The 24,650-nt window shown below is 40.0% G+C and overlaps 1 protein-coding gene across 3 annotated transcripts in view; it reads right to left on the bottom strand.

Moving 5' to 3' along the window:
* LOC139409568 (serine/threonine-protein kinase N2-like) overlaps nt 1-24,650 on the bottom strand; it is a 47,032-nt gene that overhangs the window by 16,890 nt on the left and 5,492 nt on the right. Inside the window, exons 1-2 of one of the 3 annotated variants that reach the window (XM_071154917.1) lie at nt 22,811-23,018; nt 2,517-2,793 (exon numbers count right to left, since the gene is read on the bottom strand). In XM_071154917.1, the coding sequence (XP_071011018.1) occupies nt 2,517-2,793; nt 22,811-22,855 (322 nt within the window). In that variant the 5' untranslated portion in view covers nt 22,856-23,018. Of the gene's footprint in view, nt 1-2,516; nt 2,794-22,810; nt 23,019-24,650 lie in introns of those variants that run through there. The other 2 variants (XM_071154916.1, XM_071154918.1) reach the window with 2 other exon arrangements.

The raw sequence follows: 24,650 nt of genomic DNA on the forward strand, positions 1-24,650 counted from the left end.
TTTTCCAAAAAGATTCCTTGTGTATTAGAAATAGCTCCGTTTTATACATCACATTTGGCTACCAAAAAAAATCCATAAATTCAGTCCTCAAAACGCAAACTTTTTTCCAAATTAACTCCATAATATCGACTGAAAACATGGCAAACGTTGTTTAGAATCAATCCTCAAGGTGTTTTTCACATATCTCTTCATTGATACATCGTTCTTGGAAACATGCTTTCTCTCCTGAATCCCAGGAGAAAATGCCTGCACCTGAAGATTACGCACAAATTTAGACAAAGGACACCGGGCGGACCTCTGGAAAATGTAGTCTCTTATGGCCAATCTTCCAATGATATGCCTACAAATACGTCACAATGCTGCTAAGACCTTGGGCGAACGACAGAAAGTGTAGGCTCATTCCTTGCGCAATCACAGCCATATAAGGAGAGAATGGAAAACAGAGCTTCAGAAATTCTGCTAATTCCTGGGTGATGCATCATCTTGGTTTCGCCTGTAGAATGAGTTCTGGGGCACTTACAGACAAAATCTTTGCAGATTCTGAAACTTCAGAGTGTTTTCTTTCCAAAACTGTCAAGAATATGCATAGTCGAGCATCTTTTCGTGACAAAATATCGCGCTTAAAACGGGAACGTTTTTTATCCAAAAATGAAATAGCGCCCCTAGAGCTCTAACTGGTTAATGGAACCAGGAACTAGGAGACAAGGGTTTCCAGACAGACAGATGTAGTTCCCTAGCGAGCATATTGAAACATCTTGACCTACTGGAGAACCTTCGTCACGTCCGAATCCCCCTTCACTCTGGAAAAATGTTTTTCCCCTGTTCATGCTGCCTGATGTACACCTCTCCCCCTTTTCAGTCTCATCCATTTCACTAACAGAATGGCTATAGTCTGGTGGAGACTAGACTACTTGACTTGAAACTCTTCTTCCTGTCCTAAAGACCCTTGTTTACAGGAAGAGGGGGTCTGGACATAGAACAAGCCCCATAGCTCCTGCTTCCTGATGTACTACTCAAACACGTTCACTTCCTCTCAAACACAAAGCTCCTGCTTCCTGATGACCTACTCAAACACGTTCACTTCCTCTCCAACACAGCGCTCCTGCTTCCTGATGACCTACTCAAGCACGTTCACTTCTTCTCAAACACAGAGCTCCTGCTTCCTGATGACCTACTCAAACACGTTCACTTCCTCTCCAACACAGCGCTCCTGCTTCCTGATGACCTACTCAAACACGTTCACTTCCTCTCCAACACAGCGCTCCTGCTTCCTGATGACCTACTCAAACATGTTCACTTCCTCTCAAACACAAAGCTCCTGCTTCCTGATGACCTACTCAAACACGATCACTTCCTCTCAAACACAAAGCTCATGTGCACTCACCCATACAGATAGTTTGTGTGTATGTATTGATATGTGCCTTTAAAAAAAAGAAATTGTATTAATTATTTAAAAAAGTTGAATTGATTTAGTTCTGTTCTTGTCTATTAATGTTCTGTATTATGTTTCAGGTTCTGTGTGGACCCCAGGAAGAGTAGCTGCTGCTTTTGCAACAACTAATGTGGATCCTAATAAAATACCAGAAAAACAGTCAGAGTCATTAACAACCAGGGGATGCAAAAATGCACTACAGTCTACAGTAACCTTGCAGCAATCAAACTCACAGACTAGCAGAGCCCAGTGGGTAGAACAATGCATCTGTTCTCCGTCTAGTAATCCTGAATATATCCAGAGCAACAATGTCCACATCCTCATTCATTTAACGGGGCCGAGAGAGAGCGAGAGAGACACGGGGCCGAGAGAGAGCGAGAGAGACACGGGGCCGAGAGAGAGCGAGAGAGACACGGGGCCGAGAGAGAGCGAGAGAGACACGGGGCCGAGAGAGAGCGAGAGAGACACGGGGCCGAGAGAGAGCGAGAGAGAAGGCTGTATAGCGGAGTATTTGGAAATGGAAATATACCGTCACAACATTTTATTTTAAGTTTTTCAATAAATCTGAATAACTGTAGATACTTTACGTTAAAACCTGCAGTCAGGGGATGAAGCAGATTGTGTTGTTAATGTCACATCATTTTATATTATGAAGGTTAACGTAGTAGAGCCAGTCAAATGTTGATTTGTAAATAGCACAACGGGAGCCGGTGAGTACATAGCGCGCGCACACACACACACACACACACACAAATATATACATATATACACACACATCTATAAGATAGTCTTTGATGTGTGGCTCATATGATGTGATGAAACTCCACTTGTATGCAAATCACTGCTAAATGTCTAAGATGTGCTATACTCTCCAGCTTTCTCCCATGTATTTCGTTACCTGTTAGTTAGCTAAGTGGCTGAATTAATTGTATTTACTATGTCTAACTAGGCAAGTCAGTTATCCGGGAGACTTGGCCCTTAAAACTCTCACCTCATCCACTTTCCCAAACATGGTGTATAACAGGTATGTGTTAATTTCACCATAACTAATAGTTCCTCTGGGTTAGGGGTAAGGGTTCTATACCTAGCAGGATCTCTGGGTCCTTGACCACGATGTGAGCGTTGAGCTCCTGAAGCTCCTGGTGCAGCTCCTCCAGCTTCCTGTTGCTCTTCTTCAGCTGGTTGTCAACGTAGGCCAGGCTCTTCTTGTCCGTGGTGACCTTCTTCAGGTTCTCAGCTCCTTCCTTAATCTTCAACTCCTTCCTGATCTCCCTCTTGATGTGGTCCTTGAGCTCCTCTAACCTCTGCTGCACCACGGTGTCCGACAGGTCCAGGTTCTCACCCAGACTCCTGGAGTCTCCCTGGAACAATACAAATAAATAAAATAAAAAAATCAGAGTGATGCTTCAAACAAAACACTTCCAAATACTCAATCTGTTTAATAACCAGTGACTTGTTGGAAGGGTTGGGGTCAATTCCATCTCAGTTCAGTCCATTGAGGAATTACACTGTGCACTTTGATAAATTGACTGGATTGACCTCAACCAGCCCTTTTGGTTGGTGATGAGTGATGCTTCAAAACAACATCACTTTCACACCGGTCTTACAGATCACAACTATATCAAAATCGACAACCATCAATATTCACTTTTAGCAGTGAATCTTCTTTCCCCCCCCCCCTCTTGGCAGGGTTGGGGGTCAGGTTACAATTCAGGAACCAAAATGTACATTTTAGTCAGATGACTTCCTGATTCCTAAATGGACTGAATTGAAATGGGATTGGTGTTGACCCCACTGGCGCTGCAGTGTATAGCATTTACATCAACGGCAGTGTGTTGCTATACGCTGATCTTCATCACTTCTAGTGATGCACAGATATTACATTTTTTGGCCGATAACGATAACCGAGATTTTCCTTGCCCCCCCCCCCCCAAAAAATCAGATATTTACAATTTTAGCAGCCTTTTAAACATTATATTACAGTTAAATAGTTAACACACACACACACACACACACACACACACACACACACACACACACACACGCAGCGGTCTAAGGCACTGCATATCAGTGCGAGAGTCCCTGAATATGACTGCACGTCACATAATTTAACACGTTCATACATTTTAAACGTAGTTATTACACATTGATTACATTAAATCACTCGTATTTCATATGTCACAACGATTCATCGATATGTATGCTATGACGCTGGTAAATATGTCTCGTGCATCTACAGTGCTGGTCATAAAAATAAAATTAAAAGCTATCTAGCTCCTGGATGCAAACAATGATCTTCCCCAAAAACATGGCAAAACTACAATCTGTTTCGGTAGCTATAGTTCGCTAACGATACAGCGAGGTGTCATTTAAAATAACCTTCATTTATAAGACAGTTCTTACTTGATACCCCATTTCATTGATCCCCAATCCTTAGGTAAAGCTGTACAGTGCAATATGAACGTCAATACACACAATAGGCTGACTGGGGAGGTGATTTACACAGTAAGAGTCCCGCGATAAGAGCTACGAGGCTAGTATTTGCATAAACTCTTCACAGTTGTGTTCCTCCTGTACTCCCTGTTCACTCATGACTGCATGGCCAGGCACGACTCCAACACCATCATTACATTTGCAGATGACACAACAGTGGTAAGCTTGATCACCGACAACGATGAGACAGCCTATAGGGAGGAGGTCAGAGACCTGGCCGTGTGGTGCCAGGAGAACAACCTCTCCCTCAACGTGATCAAGACAAAGGAAGTGATTGTGGACTACAGGAAAGAGAAGACCAAGCACGCCCCCCATTTTCATCGAGGGGGCTACAGTGGAGCAGGTTGAGAGCTTCAAGTTCCTTGGTGTCCACATCACCAACAAACCAACTAACATTGTCCAAGCACACCATGACAGTCATGAAGCGGGCACGACAAAACCCATTCCCCCCCAGGGGACTGAAAAGATTTGGTATGGGTCCTCAGATCCTCAAAAGGTTCTACAGTTGCACCATCGAGAGCATCCTGACTGTTTACATCACTGTCTGGTACGACAACAGCTTGGCCTCCGACCGCAAGGCTCTAGAGGGTAGTGCCCATCACTGGGGCCAAGCTTCCTGCCATCCAGGACCTCTACAACCAGACTATTTGCATTACCCCACCCCTCTGCCACTCTGTCATCATCCATGCATAGTCACTTTAATTAACTCTACCTACATGTACAGTTTAAGTCAGAAGTTTACATAAACAAGTTTTAATGACTCCAACCTGTGTTTCAACAACTCCACCATTTTCTTGTTAACAAACTATAGTTTTGGCAAGTCGGTTAGGACATCTACTTTGTGCATGACACAAGTCATTTTTCCAACAATTGTTTACAGACAGATTATTTCACTGTATCACAATTCCAGTGGGTCAGAAGTTTACATACATTAAGTTGATTGTGCCTTTAAACAGCTTGGAAAATTCCAGAAAATTATGTCATGGCTTTGGAAGCTTCTGATAGGCTAATTGATATAATTGGAGTCAATTGGAGGTGTACCTGTAGATGCATTTCAAGCCCTACCTTCAAACTCAGTGCCTCTTTGCTTGACATCACGGGAAAATCAAAAGAAATCAGTCAAGACCTCAGAAAAAAAGGCAGGCGAGGTAATTTGTGTAAATGACTATTGCCCGTAGGACTCCTCTTTAGCCATGACATGCTTTGAAAGGCTAACATCAACATCCCAAACACCCTGGATCCACTCAAGTTTGCATAACACCCCAACAAATAACACAATTTCTATTGCACTCCACACTGCCCTCTCCCACCTGCACAAGAGGAACAGCTATGTCAGAATGCTGTTCATTGACTACAGCGCAGTGTTCAACACCATAGTGCCCTCCAAGCTCAGGACCCTGGGACTGAACATCTCCCTCTGCAACTGGATTCTGGACTTCCTGATGGGCCACGGTGGTGAGGGTATGCATTAACACATCTCCACACGCTGTTCCTCAACACTGGGGTCCCTCAGGGGTGTGTACTTAGTCCCCTCCTGTACTCCCTGTTCACCCTCGACTGCATGGCCGCGCACGACTCCAACACCATCATTAAGTTCGCTGTCGACCCGACGGTCTGATCACCGACGACTAGGGCTGGGCGATACGGCAAATAAAATATATATCTATCGTGATAATTTATCAAATACTGTTTAAAAAAGGTGCATATCTGCTTCAGACTCAAGAATGCCTGAACAAACCAAATGCTTTAATGTTTATTTATTGTCAGAAGTAGAACTCACAAATAAATTTTTTTTTTGGGGGGGGGGGGGGGGGGGCTGTAAACCTTTAGAAGTCATGAGCAAGAAATAAAAACATAAATAGTGCAAGGCAATATGTATTAAAACTGTTAGCCTAATGGCACATCACAGTTCATGTTGGGGTAGTTGTTGTCTTACAAGTTACAAGCAAGAAAGACGAGTCTGTCTACGGGCTTTAAAGCTGCCCTATGGCAGGTCACTATGTTGCCACGTGCTAAAAACACGCTCTGAGGGGGAGCTGGTCGCAGGAATGCACAAGTAGAGCTTTTGGTGGCTGACTTTGGTAAGGTTTTTTGGGGTGGATCTTCCACCAGTTCAGTGGATTGGTTTCACTGTCAGCATCAGGAGACTGAATGTAAAAGCTGAGTTCCTTCTCTACCAGCTGGATTTCAGTAAGACCTGTGATGGTGGAACACGGCTTTTTGAAGGAAAAAAAAACTGCCCCGTGACTTTCTCTTTTTAGCTGGCAGTTGTGGTGAAGCTGTAGCCATGTCTCCCTGTGCTGGGCTTGGGTTTCCGTGTCCCTCATTGACCATTTCTGAGACAGCTCTTGCTTTTATATGTGTCCCACCTTCTCCTCTTTGATGTAATGTGTTTTTAAACTGAGGGACGACCAACGAGGCTATGTCCAGGAGGTCAACATATGTCTCATTCAGATAGTCCGTGACGATCGTTTTTTGATGGTTTGGTTGAACTCTGTTTCGCCATCATTAAGGTTTCATGACCTCTGTAGATTTGGCTGGTGCTTGAGGGGCGTTAATCAATGCAGTGGCGTAAACTCAAACTTTCTTTCCATTTTTACTTCTTCAGACGGTGAAAAAGGTTTGTCGTATTACCAGACTTGGTAGCCATCTTGTCTTACGGCACAATTTGCACCGAACGTTGCTCTGCTCTTCGTTAGACTTCAAAAAGCCAAACCACTTCCAAATAAACTGAAACAGTTGAACCCTTTTTATCAATCATTTCTTGGTTGGAAGCGGCTCCTTCTCCATGGCTATCACTGCCACTGTTTGCGCCTATGTCACTATTAACCATTTTTTCGTGGTTAATAGTGGCTACTCCATCACTTGAGGTGCTAAGTGGTTCTGTGGGCGTATACCTCTCCTCGTGCATATTGTCACTTCTCCGCACGTTCCTGCTGCGTCACAGAGGTAAAATGGACCGCTGTACCCAATTATTCTATATCGACATTATCGAAAATGTATCTAAACGTTTTTAAATCTCAATAATGATTGATTTATCACCCAGCCTTACCGACGACAGTGAGAAAGCCTATAGGCAGGAGGTCAGTGACCTGGCAGTGTGGTGCCAGGACAACACTCTCCCTCAACGTCAGCTAGAGCTGATGGTGGACTACAGGAAACGGAGGGCCGAGCCACGCGCCCATCCACATTGACGGGGCTGTAGTGTGGGTTGAGTGGGTTGAGACCTTCAAGTTCCTGTGTCCACATCACTAAGGAATAAACATGGTCCACACACGCACACTAACACAGTCGTGAAGAAGGCACAACAACTCTTCTTCCACCCTCAAGAGGCTGAAAAGAATTGGCTCTCAGATCCTCAAAAGGTTCTACAGCTGCACCAATTGAGAGCAAGGCGATACAGAGGGCAGTGCGTACGGCCAAGTACATCACTGGGGCCGAGTTCCCTGCCATCCAGGATCTCTATACCAGGCGGAGTCAGAAGATGACCCTAAAAATTGCCAAATCCTCCAGCCACAGACTGTTCTCTCTGCTACCACACAGGAAGCGGTACCAATGCACCAAGCCTGGAACCAACAGGACCCAGAACATCTTCTACCCCCAAGTCATAAGTCTACTAAACAGATAATCAAATAGCTACCCGGACTATCTGCATTGACCCCCTTTTGATTCCTCACATATGTTGCTGCTACTGTTTATTGTATCCTGTTGCCTAGTTGACGTTATCCCTGGTTGACACACTGGTTGATGCTTATTTATAAAACCCTCTTAGGCCTCACTCCCCCCTATCTGTGATATCTACTGCAGCCCTCAACTTCCACATACAACACCCGTTCTGCCAGTCACCTTCTGTTAAAGGTCCCCAAAGCACACACATCCCTGAGTCGTTCGTCTTTTCAGTTTGCTGCAGCTAGCGACTGGAACGAGCTGCAACAAACACTCAAACTGAACAGTTTTATCTTAGTCTCTTAATTCAAAGACTCAAATCATGGACACTCTTACTGACCGTTGTGGCTGCTTTGCGTGATGTGTTGTTGTCTCTGCCTTCTTGCCCTTTGTGCTGTTGTCTGTGCTCAACAATGTTTATACCCTGTTTTGTTCTGCTACCACGTTGCGTTGCTACCATGTTGTTGTCAAGTTGTGCTGCTGCCATGTTGTCATATGTTGCTACCATGCTGTGTTGTCATCTTAGGTCTCTTTATGTAGTGTTGTCCCTCTTGTCGTGATGTGTGTTTTGTCCTATATTTTTAAACCCAGCCCCCCCCCCCCCCCCCCCCGCAGGAATTTGTTCTTAACTGACTTGCCTAGTTAAATAAATAAAATAAAAGTCTAGCCAAGTTACTCATTGTGTATTTATTGTATCTAGCCAAGTTATCGTTACTCATTGTATCTAGCAAAGTTATCGTTACTCATTGTATCTAGCAAAGTTATTGTTACTCATTGTATCTAGCAAAGTTATCGTTACTCATTGTATCTAGCCAAGTTATCATTACTCATTGTATCTAGCCAAGTTATCGTTACTCATTGTGTGTGTATTGTATCTAGCCAAGTTATCGTTACTCATTGTGTGTGTATTGTATCTAGCCAAGTTATCGTTACTCATTGTGTGTGTATTGTATCTAGCCAAGGTATCGTTACTCATTGTGTGTGTATTGTATCTAGCCAAGTTATCGTTACTCATTGTGTGTGTATTGTATCTAGCCAAGTTATCATTACTCATTGTATCTAGCCAAGTTATCGTTACTCATTGTGTGTGTATTGTATCTAGCCAAGTTATCATTACTCATTGTGTATTTATTGTATCTAGCCAAGTTATCATTACTCATTGTATCTAGCCAAGTTATCATTACTCATTGTGTGGTTATTGTATCTAGCCAAGTTATCGTTACTCATTGTGTGTGTATTGTATCTAGCCAAGTTATCATTACTCATTGTGTGTGTATTGTATCTAGCCAAGTTATCATTACTCATTGTGTGTGTATTGTATCTAGCCAAGTTATCGTTACTCATTGTATCTAGCCAAGTTATCATTACTCATTGTGTGGTTATTGTATCTAGCCAAGTTATCGTTACTCATTGTGTGTGTATTGTATCTAGCCAAGTTATCGTTACTCATTGTGTGTGTATTGTATCTAGCCAAGTTATCGTTACTCATTGTGTGTGTATTGTATCTAGCCAAGTTATCATTACTCATTGTATCTAGCCAAGTTATCGTTACTCATTGTGTGTGTATTGTATCTAGCCAAGTTATCGTTACTCATTGTGTGTGTATTGTATCTAGCCAAGTTATCGTTACTCATTGTGTGTGTATTGTATCTAGCCAAGTTATCGTTACTCATTGTGTGTGTATTGTATCTAGCCAAGTTATCGTTACTCATTGTGTGTGTATTGTATCTAGCCAAGTTATCGTTACTCATTGTGTGTGTATTGTATCTAGCCAAGTTATCGTTACTCATTGTGTGTGTATTGTATCTAGCCAAGTTATCATTACTCATTGTGTGTGTATTGTATCTAGCCAAGTTATCGTTACTCATTGTGTGTGTATTGTATCTAGCCAAGTTATCGTTACTCATTGTGTGTGTATTGTATCTAGCCAAGTTATCATTACTCATTGTGTGTGTATTGTATCTAGCCAAGTTATCGTTACTCATTGTGTGTGTATTGTATCTAGCCAAGTTATCGTTACTCATTGTGTGTGTATTGTATCTAGCCAAGTTATCATTACTCATTGTGTGTGTATTGTATCTAGCCAAGTTATCGTTACTCATTGTGTGTGTATTGTATCTAGCCAAGTTATCATTACTCATTGTGTGTGTATTGTATCTAGCCAAGTTACCGTTACTCATTGTGTGGTTATTGTATCTAGCCAAGTTATCATTACTCATTGTGTGTGTATTGTATCTAGCCAAGTTATCGTTACTCATTGTGTGGTTATTGTATCTAGCCAAGTTATCATTACTCATTGTGTGGTTATTGTATCTAGCCAAGGTACCGTTACTCATTGTGTGTGTATTGTATCTAGCCAAGTTATCATTACTCATTGTGTGTGTATTGTATCTAGCCAAGTTATCGTTACTCATTGTGTGGTTATTGTATCTAGCCAAGTTATCGTTACTCATTGTGTGGTTATTGTATCTAGCCAAGTTATCGTTACTCATTGTGTGTGTTGTATCTAGCCAAGTTATCGTTACTCATTGTGTGTGTATTGTATCTAGCCAAGTTATCATTATTCATTGTGTGTGTATTGTATCTAGCCAAGTTATCATTACTCATTGTGTGGTTATTGTATCTAGCCAAGGTATCGTTACTCATTGTGTGGTTATTGTATCTAGCCAAGTTATCGTTACTCATTGTGTGTGTATTGTATCTAGCCAAGTTATCATTACTCATTGTGTGGTTATTGTATCTAGCAAAGTTATCGTTACTCATTGTGTGTGTATTGTATCTAGCCAAGTTATCATTACTCATTGTATCTAGCCAAGTTATCGTTACTCATTGTGTGTGTATTGTATCTAGCCAAGTTATCGTTACTCATTGTGTGGTTATTGTATCTAGCCAAGTTATCGTTACTCATTGTGTGGTTATTGTATCTAGCCAAGTTATCGTTACTCATTGTGTGTGTATTGTATCTAGCCAAGTTATCGTTACTCATTGTGTGTGTATTGTATCTAGCCAAGTTATCATTATTCATTGTGTGTGTATTGTATCTAGCCAAGTTATCATTACTCATTGTGTGGTTATTGTATCTAGCCAAGGTATCGTTACTCATTGTGTGTGTATTGTATCTAGCCAAGTTATCATTACTCATTGTGTGGTTATTGTATCTAGCCAAGTTATCGTTACTCATTGTGTGTGTATTGTATCTAGCCAAGTTATCATTACTCATTGTGTGGTTATTGTATCTAGCCAAGGTACCGTTACTCATTGTGTGTGTATTGTATCTAGCCAAGTTATCGTTACTCATTGTGTGTGTATTGTATCTAGCCAAGTTATCATTACTCATTGTATCTAGCCAAGTTATCGTTACTCATTGTGTGTGTATTGTATCTAGCCAAGTTATCGTTACTCATTGTGTGTGTATTGTATCTAGCCAAGTTATCGTTACTCATTGTGTGTGTATTGTATCTAGCCAAGTTATCGTTACTCATTGTGTGTGTATTGTATCTAGCCAAGTTATCGTTACTCATTGTGTGTGTATTGTATCTAGCCAAGTTATCGTTACTCATTGTGTGTGTATTGTATCTAGCCAAGTTATCGTTACTCATTGTGTGTGTATTGTATAGCCAAGTTAGTTACTCCAAGTTATCGTTACTCATTGTGTGTGTATTGTATCTAGCCAAGTTATCGTTACTCATTGTGTGTGTATTGTATCTAGCCAAGTTATCATTACTCATTGTGTGTGTATTGTATCTAGCCAAGTTATCGTTACTCATTGTGTGTGTATTGTATCTAGCCAAGTTATCGTTACTCATTGTGTGTGTATTGTATCTAGCCAAGTTATCGTTACTCATTGTGTGTGTATTGTATCTAGCCAAGTTATCGTTACTCATTGTGTGTGTATTGTATCTAGCCAAGTTATCGTTACTCATTGTGTGTGTATTGTATCTAGCCAAGTTATCGTTACTCATTGTGTGTGTATTGTATCTAGCCAAGTTATCATTACTCATTGTGTGTGTATTGTATCTAGCCAAGTTATCGTTACTCATTGTGTGTGTATTGTATCTAGCCAAGTTATCGTTACTCATTGTGTGTGTATTGTATCTAGCCAAGTTATCGTTACTCATTGTGTGTGTATTGTATCTAGCCAAGTTATCGTTACTCATTGTGTGTGTATTGTATCTAGCCAAGTTATCGTTACTCATTGTGTGTGTATTGTATCTAGCCAAGTTATCGTTACTCATTGTGTGTTTATTGTATCTAGCCAAGTTATCATTACTCATTGTGTGTGTATTGTATAGCCAAGTTATCGTTACTCATTGTGTGTGTATTGTATCTAGCCAAGTTACCGTTACTCATTGTGTGGTTATTGTATCTAGCCAAGTTATCATTACTCATTGTGTGTGTATTGTATCTAGCCAAGTTATCGTTACTCATTGTGTGGTTATTGTATCTAGCCAAGTTATCATTACTCATTGTGTGTGTATTGTATCTAGCCAAGTTATCGTTACTCATTGTGTGTGTATTGTATCTAGCCAAGTTATCATTACTCATTGTGTGTGTATTGTATCTAGCCAAGTTATCGTTACTCATTGTGTGGTTATTGTATCTAGCCAAGTTATCATTACTCATTGTGTGTGTATTGTAGCCAAGTTATCGTTACTCATTGTGTGGTTATTGTATCTAGCCAAGTTATCATTACTCATTGTGTGGTTATTGTATCTAGCCAAGTTATCATTACTCATTGTGTGTGTATTGTATCTAGCCAAGTTATCGTTACTCATTGTGTGTGTATTGTATCTAGCCAAGTTATCGTTACTCATTGTGTGTGTATTGTATCTAGCCAAGTTATCATTACTCATTGTGTGTGTATTGTATCTAGCCAAGTTATCGTTACTCATTGTGTGTGTATTGTATCTAGCCAAGTTATCGTTACTCATTGTGTGTGTATTGTATCTAGCCAAGTTATCGTTACTCATTGTGTGTGTATTGTATCTAGCCAAGTTATCGTTACTCATTGTGTGTGTATTGTATCTAGCCAAGTTATCATTACTCATTGTGTGTGTATTGTATCTAGCCAAGTTATCGTTACTCATTGTGTGTGTATTGTATCTAGCCAAGTTATCATTACTCATTGTGTGTGTATTGTATCTAGCCAAGTTATCGTTACTCATTGTGTGTGTATTGTATCTAGCCAAGTTATCGTTACTCATTGTGTGTGTATTGTATCTAGCCAAGTTATCATTACTCATTGTGTGTGTATTGTATCTAGCCAAGTTATCGTTACTCATTGTGTGTGTATTGTATCTAGCCAAGTTATCGTTACTCATTGTGTGTGTGTATTGTATCTAGCCAAGTTATCGTTACTCATTGTGTGTGTATTGTATCTAGCCAAGTTATCGTTACTCATTGTGTGTGTATTGTATCTAGCCAAGTTATCATTACTCATTGTGTGTGTATTGTATCTAGCCAAGTTATCGTTACTCATTGTGTGTGTATTGTATCTAGCCAAGTTATCATTACTCATTGTGTGTGTATTGTATCTAGCCAAGTTATCGTTACTCATTGTGTGTGTTATTGTATCTAGCCAAGTTATCATTACTCATTGTGTGTGTATTGTATCTAGCCAAGTTATCGTTACTCATTGTGTGGTTATTGTATCTAGCCAAGTTATCATTACTCATTGTGTGTGTATTGTATCTAGCCAAGTTATCGTTACTCATTGTGTGTGTATTGTATCTAGCCAAGTTATCATTACTCATTGTGTGTGTATTGTATCTAGCCAAGTTACCGTTACTCATTGTGTGGTTATTGTATCTAGCCAAGTTATCATTACTCATTGTGTGTGTATTGTATCTAGCCAAGTTATCGTTACTCATTGTGTGGTTATTGTATCTAGCCAAGTTATCATTACTCATTGTGTGTGTATTGTAGCCAAGTTATCGTTACTCATTGTGTGTGTATTGTATCTAGCCAAGTTATCATTACTCATTGTGTGTGTATTGTATCTAGCCAAGTTATCGTTACTCATTGTGTGTGTATTGTATCTAGCCAAGTTATCATTACTCATTGTGTGTGTATTGTATCTAGCCAAGTTATCGTTACTCATTGTGTGTGTATTGTATCTAGCCAAGTTATCGTTACTCATTGTGTGTGTATTGTATCTAGCCAAGTTATCATTACTCATTGTGTGTGTATTGTATCTAGCCAAGTTATCGTTACTCATTGTGTGTGTATTGTATCTAGCCAAGTTATCGTTACTCATTGTGTGTGTATTGTATCTAGCCAAGTTATCGTTACTCATTGTGTGTGTATTGTGTAGCCAAGTTACCGTTACTCATTGTGTGGTTATTGTATCTAGCCAAGTTATCATTACTCATTGTGTGTGTATTGTATCTAGCCAAGTTATCGTTACTCATTGTGTGGTTATTGTATCTAGCCAAGTTATCATTACTCATTGTGTGTGTATTGTAGCCAAGTTATCGTTACTCATTGTGTGGTTATTGTATCTAGCCAAGTTATCATTACTCATTGTGTGTGTATTGTATCTAGCCAAGTTATCGTTACTCATTGTGTGTGTATTGTATCTAGCCAAGTTATCATTACTCATTGTGTGTGTATTGTATCTAGCCAAGTTATCGTTACTCATTGTGTGGTTATTGTATCTAGCCAAGTTATCATTACTCATTGTGTGTGTATTGTAGCCAAGTTATCGTTACTCATTGTGTGGTTATTGTATCTAGCCAAGTTATCATTACTCATTGTGTGGTTATTGTATCTAGCCAAGTTATCATTACTCATTGTGTGTGTATTGTATCTAGCCAAGTTATCGTTACTCATTGTGTGTGTATTGTATCTAGCCAAGTTATCGTTACTCATTGTGTGTGTATTGTATCTAGCCAAGTTATCATTACTCATTGTGTGTGTATTGTATCTAGCCAAGTTATCGTTACTCATTGTGTGTGTATTGTATCTAGCCAAGTTATCGTTACTCATTGTGTGTGTATTGTATCTAGCCAAGTTATCGTTACTCATTGTGTGTGTATTGTATCTAGCCAAGTTATCGTTACTCATTGTGTGTGTATTGTATCTAGCCAAGTTATCATTACTCATTGTGTGTGTATTGTATCTAGCCAAGTTATCGTTACTCATTGTGTGTGTATTGTATCTAGCCAAGTTATCATTACTCATTGTGTGTGTATTGTATCTAGCCAAGTTATCGTTACTCATTGTGTGTGTATTGTATCTAGCCAAGTTATCGTTACTCATTGTGTGTGTATTGTATCTAGCCAAGTTATCATTACTCATTGTGTGTGTATTGTATCTAGCCAAGTTATCGTTACTCATTGTGTGTGTATTGTATCTAGCCAAGTTATCGTTACTCATTGTGTGTGTGTATTGTATCTAGCCAAGTTATCGTTACTCATTGTGTGTGTATTGTATCTAGCCAAGTTATCGTTACTCATTGTGTGTGTATTGTATCTAGCCAAGTTATCATTACTCATTGTGTGTGTATTGTATCTAGCCAAGTTATCGTTACTCATTGTGTGTGTATTGTATCTAGCCAAGTTATCATTACTCATTGTGTGTGTATTGTATCTAGCCAAGTTACCGTTACTCATTGTGTGGTTATTGTATCTAGCCAAGTTATCATTACTCATTGTGTGTGTATTGTATCTAGCCAAGTTATCGTTACTCATTGTGTGGTTATTGTATCTAGCCAAGTTATCATTACTCATTGTGTGTGTATTGTATCTAGCCAAGTTATCGTTACTCATTGTGTGTGTATTGTATCTAGCCAAGTTATCATTACTCATTGTGTGTGTATTGTATCTAGCCAAGTTACCGTTACTCATTGTGTGGTTATTGTATCTAGCCAAGTTATCATTACTCATTGTGTGTGTATTGTATCTAGCCAAGTTATCGTTACTCATTGTGTGGTTATTGTATCTAGCCAAGTTATCATTACTCATTGTGTGTGTATTGTAGCCAAGTTATCGTTACTCATTGTGTGTGTATTGTATCTAGCCAAGTTATCATTACTCATTGTGTGTGTATTGTATCTAGCCAAGTTATCGTTACTCATTGTATCTAGCCAAGTTATCGTTACTCATTGTGTCTAGCCAAGTTATCGTTACTCATTGTGTCTAGCCAAGTTATCGTTACTCATTGTGTGTGTATTGTATCTAGCCAAGTTATCGTTACTCATTGTATCTAGCCAAGTTATCGTTACTCATTGTGTGTGTATTGTATCTAGCCAAGTTATCGTTACTCATTGTGTCTAGCCAAGTTATCATTACTCATTGTGTGTGTATTGTATCTAGCCAAGTTATCGTTACTCATTGTGTGTATTGTATCTAGCCAAGTTATCGTTACTCATTGTATCTAGCCAAGTTATCGTTACTCATTGTGTGTGTATTGTATCTAGCCAAGTTATCGTTACTCATTGTATCTAGCCAAGTTATCATTACTCATTGTGTGTGTATTGTATCTAGCCAAGTTATCGTTACTCATTGTGTGTGTATTGTATCTAGCCAAGTTATCATTACTCATTGTGTGTGTATTGTATCTAGCCAAGTTATCATTACTCATTGTGTGTGTATTGTATCTAGCCAAGTTATCATTACTCATTGTGTGTGTATTGTATCTAGCCAAGTTATCATTACTCATTGTGTGTGTATTGTATCTAGCCAAGTTATCATTACTCATTGTGTGTGTATTGTATCTAGCCAAGTTATCATTACTCATTGTGTGTGTATTGTATCTAGCCAAGTTATCATTACTCATTGTATCTAGCCAAGTTATCATTACTCATTGTGTGTGTATTGTATCTAGCCAAGTTATCATTACTCATTGTGTGTGTATTGTATATAGCCAAGTTATCATTACTCATTGTGTGGTTATTCCTTGCGTTATTAGTTTTTATATTTCTCTCTGCATTGTTGGGAAGGATCCAGAAGTCACAATTACCATGTATTTTTCAACACCAGTTGTTTACCTAGCATGTGACAAGTAACATTTGAGTCTTGTTGGTCTGTAATCTGGCACTACAGTTACTTGGCAGGCCATCGTCTTGTTGGTCTGTAATCTGGCACTACAGTTACTTGGCAGGCCATCGTCTTGTTGGTCTGTAATCTGGCACTACAGTTACTTGGCAGGCCATCGTCGGCGGCTCTGTGACCGTTATGTAACAGACTAAAGGGAAAGCAGCTCATCTGTGGCTGGTCAGGCGTCAGGCTGGTCAATACTTAGACACGGGGCCTCTCAGTGGTGCTGCTAGTCTACTGTTACCCCAAAATGGAACCCTATTTTCCTATATAGTGCACTTCTTTTGACCAGGGCTCTATAGGCTCTCGTCAAATGTAGTGCACTATAAAAGGAAATAGGGTGCCATTTGGAACACAGGTTATACACTGGACCAAACACACTAGGCCTCACCAGCTGACCTTAACAAAAGTCCTCTGGCTTGCTGGTCAAACAATGACAGGGAATGCAGAGGAAAACACGTCACTGCAACAGGACAGACAGAAAAAGTAAAAAAAAGTAAAGTAAAGTAGAGTAAAGTCCAGTCCAGTAGAGTATAGTCCAGTAAAGTAGAGTATAGTCCAGTAAAGTAGAGTATAGTCCAGTCCAGTAAAGTAGAGTAAAGTCCAGTCCAGTAAAGTAAAGTAGAGTAAAGTCCAGTCCAGTAAAGTAAAGTAGAGTAAAGTCCAGTCCAGTAAAGTAGAGTATAGTCCAGTAAAGTAGAGTATAGTCCAGTAAAGTAGAGTATAGTCCAGTAAAGTAGAGTATAGTCCAGTAAAGTAGAGTATAGTCCAGTAAAGTAGAGTATAGTCCAGTAAAGTAGAGTATAGTCCAGTAAAGTAGAGTATAGTCCAGTAAAGTAGAGTATAGTCCAGTAAAGTAGAGTATAGTCCAGTAAAGTAGAGTATAGTCCAGTAAAGTAGAGTAGAGTCCAGTCCAGTAGAGTAGAGTCCAGTCCAGTAAAGTAGAGTATAGTCCAGTAAAGTAGAGTATAGTCCAGTAAAGTAGAGTATAGTCCAGTAAAGTAGAGTATAGTCCAGTAAAGTAGAGTATAGTCCAGTAAAGTAGAGTATAGTCCAGTACAGTAGAGTATAGTCCAGTACAGTAGAGTAGAGTGTAGTCCAGTAAAGTAGAGTATAGTCCAGTAAAGTAGAGTATAGTCCAGTAAAGTAGAGTATAGTCCAGTAAAGTATAGTCCAGTGCAGTAAAGTAGAGTATAGTCCAGTAAAGTAGAGTATAGTCCAGTAAAGTATAGTCCAGTACAGTAAAGTAGAGTATAGTCTAGTCCAGTACAGTAGAGTATAGTCTAGTCTAGTCTAGTACAGTAAAGTAGAGTATAGTCCAGTACAGTACACACTAGAGCATTAGCGGTACGCAAGGGGAAAAAAAAAATCACTGGGGAACCCAAGCTCGCTCAGTTGAGCTCAACGAAGATTGGCAAGTTATTTATTTATTTTTGTAAATAGATTTTTTTGCCAAGGGAGGCCAGATGTTTGCTGGCTTCTCTTGCCTTCAATGCTACAGTTGGCAACAATGTCATACCCTTTTTGACCAGACAGCATAAAATAGATGGGCTACACATAGAGAGACAGAGGGGCGCTGTTTCACTCACTCGGATGCTTTCTCCTGTGATTGGTCCATTTTTTTTGGGAGGCCTGGCATCCATGAATACACCACTGCATACTAGATTGGATCATTACGAAGTTGTCATAAAGTAGAACAAATGTTCTTATACCAACATGACAGGTTTTATTAAAAAGATAAACATTGTCAGTTGCGTCTTCAACTCTGCTATAAATCATAAATTAATATTATAATTTTTTAAAGACAAAAAAACATTTATCCAAAAGGAACAAGTCACCTACACAGTTATAAAACACATCTTCAAAATATTATATTTATATAAAATACATTTGTGAATGACCTGTCCTAAAGGCTATTCGTATGAACATTTTAATTAAGAAATAACAAAAACACAGCTGTTTTGAAATACAATCTAGGATTCTAATTTAATATAGCCTAGGCATGAGACTTTGAATTAGGCCAAATAAACAACAAAACATGCTGTCGACGAACACCAGGGCCGGCTGGTCATGGCTAAAAGGGATCAGATTAACGTCAGATTTGACTTTTCGTAGCATGTTAGGAGAACTCACAGAGCAGGTTAGGATCATTAAAGTTGGGAGACTTAAGTTGAGGTTAGGAAAATGGTTTGCCAAAATGCAAACAATTTCTACTTTTGACATTAATTTGACAGAAGCTGGATCCCTTCCCGCTGCAATTCTTAATCATTTATTCTGTCTTTTAGGGAAAGGGGGATACCTAATCAGTTGTACAACTGAATGCCTTCAACTGAAACACATCGTTGTCCGCGCCCGGGGAACAGTGGGTTAACTGCCTTGCTAAGGGGCAGAACAACAGATTTTTACCTTGTCAGGTCGGGGATACGATCTTTTCAGCTACTGGCTCAACGCTCTAACCACTAGACTACCTGCCGCCACAGCAGAAGGAAGAGGACACTCTTCGCGGCCACAAAAATTAATAAATTATAAAACTGATGTTGGACAATCAAATTCGATATGTAACTACATTTTTACAAGGCTGTTTCATTGAGAGAAAGCTAATTCTGCTCCTGTGAAATGAGGCCGGTGGCATCCATTTTATGAACACACTTTTTCCAAAACTCAAATAAAAAATTGTGAGTTAACAGTTCCACTGGATGAGCTTAAAAAAAAGAAGAAGCTTTAACTTCCTGACTGATGTCTTGGGATGTTACTTCAATATATCCACATAATTTTCCTTTCTCATGATGCCATCTATTTTGTGAAGTGCACCAATCCTTGCTGCAGCAACGCACCCCCACAACATGATGCTGCCACCCCCGTGCTTTACGGTTGGGATGGTGTTCTTCGGCTTGCAAGCATCCCTCTTTTTCCTCCAAACATAACGATGGTCATTATGGCCAAACAGTTCTATTTTTGTTTCATCAGACCAGAGGACATTTCTCCAAAAAGCACGATCTTTGTCCCCATGTGCAGTTGCAAACCTTAGACTGTCTTTTTTAAGGCGGTTTTGGAGCAGTGGCTTCTTCCTTGCTGAGCAGCCTTTCAGGTTATGTCGATATAGGACTCGTTTTACTATGGAAATAGATACTTTTGCACTTTCATCTCTAGGAGACAGAATGCGTCTCCTTCCTGAGTGTCAGGCCCAGTATGATGGCTGTATGGTCCCCTGGTGTTTATACTTGTGTACTATTGTTTGTACAGATGGACGTGGTACCTTCAGGCGTTTGGAAAGTGCTTCTTAGGATGAACCAGACTTGTGGAGGTATACCATTTTTTCCCCCCTGAGGCCTTGCCTGATTTCTTTTGATTTTCCCATGATGTCAAGCAAAGAGGCACTGAGTTTGAAGGTAGGCCTTGAAATACATACACAGGTACAAATCCAATTGACTCAAATTATGTCAATTAGCCTATCAGAAGCTTCTAAAGCCATGACATCATTTTCTGGAATTTTCCAAGCTGTTTAAAGGCACAGTCAACTTAGTGTATGTAAACTTCTGACCCACTGGAATTGTGATACAGTGAAATAATCGGTCTGTAAACAATTGTTGGAAAAATGACTTGTGCCATGCACAAAGTAGATGTCCTAACAGACTTGCCAAAACTATAGTTTGTTAACAAGAAATTTGTGGAATGGTTGAAAAACGAGTTTTAAATGACTCCAACCTAAGTGCATGTAAACTTCCGACTGCAACTGTACGTGGCTTATTGATTACAATTATATGTCCTAATATAGGTAGTTGGCACCCCATATATTAGTGATTAACATTGTAACTCTCTGATATGAATGGTTGGCAACGATGATTCGTTTCTAAGTGCTACTGAATAAGTTCAACTGAAATGCACGTGAACCACATAATTACTCAATAAATCCATTCCAAATCCTTATACAGGACACGGGGGGGGGGGTATGTTGATCTGGCCTAGGACAGCATCAGAACTGCTAGGACTGGGCCTGACAAGCACAATCACTTTCCCTCTAATTTACTTGCATTTGAGGAGGAACTTGGCCTGCTCAAAGTGAGTGGCTGCTGTCGGGAAGTACAAACTGTCCAACTCGATGTGCATCAGCCTCATTACTTTGACCTCGAGAAACAGTGATCTGGAGGCCGTCTTTACTCTCGTTTTGGAGAAATAATCCTCTCTCTCGGCAGGCACACTGGAAAAGGGGATAATCAACACAATCTTCACCAAACAGTAACACACCCAACACTAATTTCCAAGCAGCTTGAGAATTTAATATGAAGTATGTTAGCCTTTGATGTTGGAGCACGTCGACTGGTATTTCCGTCAATGAATAAAAAGCCTTATTTTGAAATGGATTTTTGTTGTCGTTGACGATTTGGGTCAGCAACCATTTGATTTAACAGCTTTTCGTTTCTTTTTGAAAGCTGGCATTTACCAGGAAACACTGATTCATATCCAGAATTACATACATGTGTGTGTGTGCGTAGTACAGAGCAGGGAACCATGATTACATTCTGTTACCGTACAGAGCAGGGAACCATGATTACATTCTGTTACCGTACAGACCAGGGAACCATGATTGCATTCTGTTACCGTACAGACCAGGGAACCATGATTGCATTCTGTTACCGTACAGACCAGGGAACCATGATTACATTCTGTTACCGTACAGACCAGGGAACCATGATTACATTCTGTTACCGTACAGACCAGGGAACCATGATTACATTCTGTTACCGTACAGACCAGGGAACCATGATTACATTCTGTTACCGTACAGACCAGGGAACCATGATTACATTCTGTTACCGTACAGACCAGGGAACCATGATTACATTCTGTTACCGTACAGACCAGGGAACCATGATTACATTCTGTTACCGTACAGACCAGGGAACCATGATTACATTCTGTTACCGTACAGACCAGGGAACCATGATTACATTCCGTTACCGTACAGACCAGGGAACCATGATTGCATTCCGTTACCGTACAGACCAGGGAACCATGATTACATTCCGTTACCGTACAGACCAGGGAACCATGATTACATTCCGTTACCGTACAGACCAGGGAACCATGATTACATTCTGTTACCGTACAGACCAGGGAACCATGATTACATTCCGTTACCGTACAGACCAGGGAACCATGATTACATTCCGTTACCGTACAGACCAGGGAACCATGATTACATTCTGTTACCGTACAGACCAGGGAACCATGATTACATTCCGTTACCGTACAGACCAGGGAACCATGATTACATTCTGTTACCGTACAGACCAGGGAACCATGATTACATTCTGTTACCGTACAGACCAGGGAACCATGATTACATTCCGTTACCGTACAGACCAGGGAACCATGATTACATTCCGTTACCGTACAGACCAGGGAACCATGATTACATTCTGTTACCGTACAGACCAGGGAACCATGATTACATTCCGTTACCGTACAGACCAGGGAACCATGATTACATTCCGTTACCGTACAGACCAGGGAACCATGATTACATTCCGTTACCGTGTGTAAATCCACTTCACCGTAGTTCAATAACCAAAATATATATTTTTTCTAAAGTCATAGCTGACAACTTTGAATCTTGAGCAGATATTTTTTTGGAAAACGTAGTCACAAACTGAAGGAGATTTGACAGAAATTCTGTTAATAAAACGTTGAATCTGCACAGTTCTAGTAAATGTGTTTTTGTAAACATGTTCTTTGTAAATTGTTAAACGGTGTCCTTGTGCATAGAGTTTAATGGTTTGTTAAACTTTGAAATCAATGGTTTTGGTTTGGGAAACATTTTCTCAGCGCAATTGCATTACTGTGGAATTGCTGTACTACAAATCAGTTCAGCTATACTGGATTTAAAAAAAAGGCAAGGATCTCTCTTCACTATTTACAAATATACAGTATCAACTTCAACGGAGTTGTAGACAAACATGTTTAAATGATCTAACGATGTGGCTATACTGCGTAGACAAAGCAGGCCATTGTGTTATCTGACCTTGTTTAGCTAGTTCATCCTGAGCTATAAACCACAACACAACTCATACAGAATGCCGACTCCCATAATTAGTATAGAGAAGAACTTGACATTCACTATGATGAATGTAATGGAGACAACTACAAACAACTCCTACAGAGCTGAACAGGTGTTCCTTACCATGTCCATGACATTAAGCACCGAGGTATGAACTGATCCAAGCATTTTCCAATGTACTGTACCAGCTTTCCCCCCCTCCGTTTCCTTGGTTTGAAACAAGTTCACAACAAACTGGAGAAGTAGTACAATCCACTGCTATGAAGCACCACGGCCATACTGGTTGGTACGTCGTACAGGAGTCTGCAGTCACTCAGCTTGGTTTAGTTATGGTGTTTTGTTTTCACAGCCTGCTCCTTGCGGCATCAGAATAGCTGATAAGCAGTTTGGAGAGGACTGAGGAGGACAAATCCCGCTAAGCTGTTATAGTGGATAAAACCCCCCAGTGATGCAAGCAGACGAGTTAAGTATCGTTTGGGTGTTAAAGTAGCGCGGTTCCCAAAGCCACAGACGTGTTATTCTTCTGCCTTCTCATCCACATTTCAACCCAACACCGCCATGAAAAAAAAAAGAATCCTCCATCCATCCTCTGGCCAGACAGACAAGGATATTTCAATGGAACCGGAGGCGGTGACGGCGATTGAATAACCGCGTAACCGACGGTTACGTACGAAGACCGTCACGAACATAAAAAAGACGTCAAAACGGTTGAAAAAAAAATTAAAAAAAATAAATAGTCCTACATTCATCATCATTTTTATTTATTAGCTTTATTTTCATGTACACAAACTTGACCTAACAGTGGGAGTGTTTACTAATGATTATAAAGCCGTTGTTTTGCTAACTTCAGTCAGTCTACCACTCTTCCCAACTGCCGTCTGACGAGCCAGTAGCTCATCCGCTAGATGTGCGGGGCGTAGAAGCTCTTGCCTATAGGCTGCATTTGATGTGTGGACTTTTATACAATGGTTTCATTCTAGTGAATAAATACATTGGTCTTGTTTTAAATAAAAGATGGATGTGTCTGACTATTCAATAATTATTCAACAGCAGTCAACAAGGTTGTTCTGGCGCTGAGGTCCGACAACGAGCTAATGTGTCAAAATGGACAATCCAACAAGGCACATAGGTTATAATTTGACACAGATTATTTTCTTACATTTTCTTAATTTCTATAGACTACTCAACACTGTTAAATAGGCTCTTGACATGTTTGCATGTGTATCTGTTCACATCTGAATGGATTGTCACAATTGCATCGTCACTTTCCCACATTGTTGCAGCGTCAGCAAAGGTGTGAGGAACGATGACAGGAGAGAGTCCAGCCTTTCCTCTCTTAACAACTGAACTAGCCAAGCTCCTTTCATGGTTCATCCTAGCTATAGGATGAATAGCCTATAGCCTAGCATCCTCTCCTGCCAATTTGACCTCGGCAGAGTTGGTAACGTTATGCAAATTGTTCAAAAACAATAATGGTTTAGCAATCAATCTATTTTTCGGAATTCCTCTCGAATCTGACATTTGTATATTAGACTAATATTTAGAGGTAATAATACCAAAATGTTACTGATAATAACGAATTGTAACCGTCACAGATCTACTGTAACCTGTTGTACCGTAGCTGTCAACACAACAGTCACTAGGTCACCAAGGAAACAGCCTGGTAGTCCAGACACCAACAAGTCCTGCGAACTCCGACATTTAGCCTCAGAGCCTAAAACACTAGAACCAACAACGGACCAATGACGTTTGATTTTGTAAATAAATAAGCCAACAAATATATATTTTTTTAAAGCTTCACCTGCTTCTTCCCTGACTTTGCCGTAATGTTTGTATTTTACATTTCATTACAAATCAAACATATTGAGCAATGAGTTAAAAAAATGTTTTACCGTTTATTTAAAAAAAAATTTTTTTTGCCAGGCTCTAACACGCCTCTCTCCTCCTCTGAATGACATAGGCT

The sequence above is a fragment of the Oncorhynchus clarkii genome, chromosome 5 (assembly GCF_045791955.1).
Source record: "Oncorhynchus clarkii lewisi isolate Uvic-CL-2024 chromosome 5, UVic_Ocla_1.0, whole genome shotgun sequence".
Classification (NCBI taxonomy): domain Eukaryota; kingdom Metazoa; phylum Chordata; class Actinopteri; order Salmoniformes; family Salmonidae; genus Oncorhynchus; species Oncorhynchus clarkii.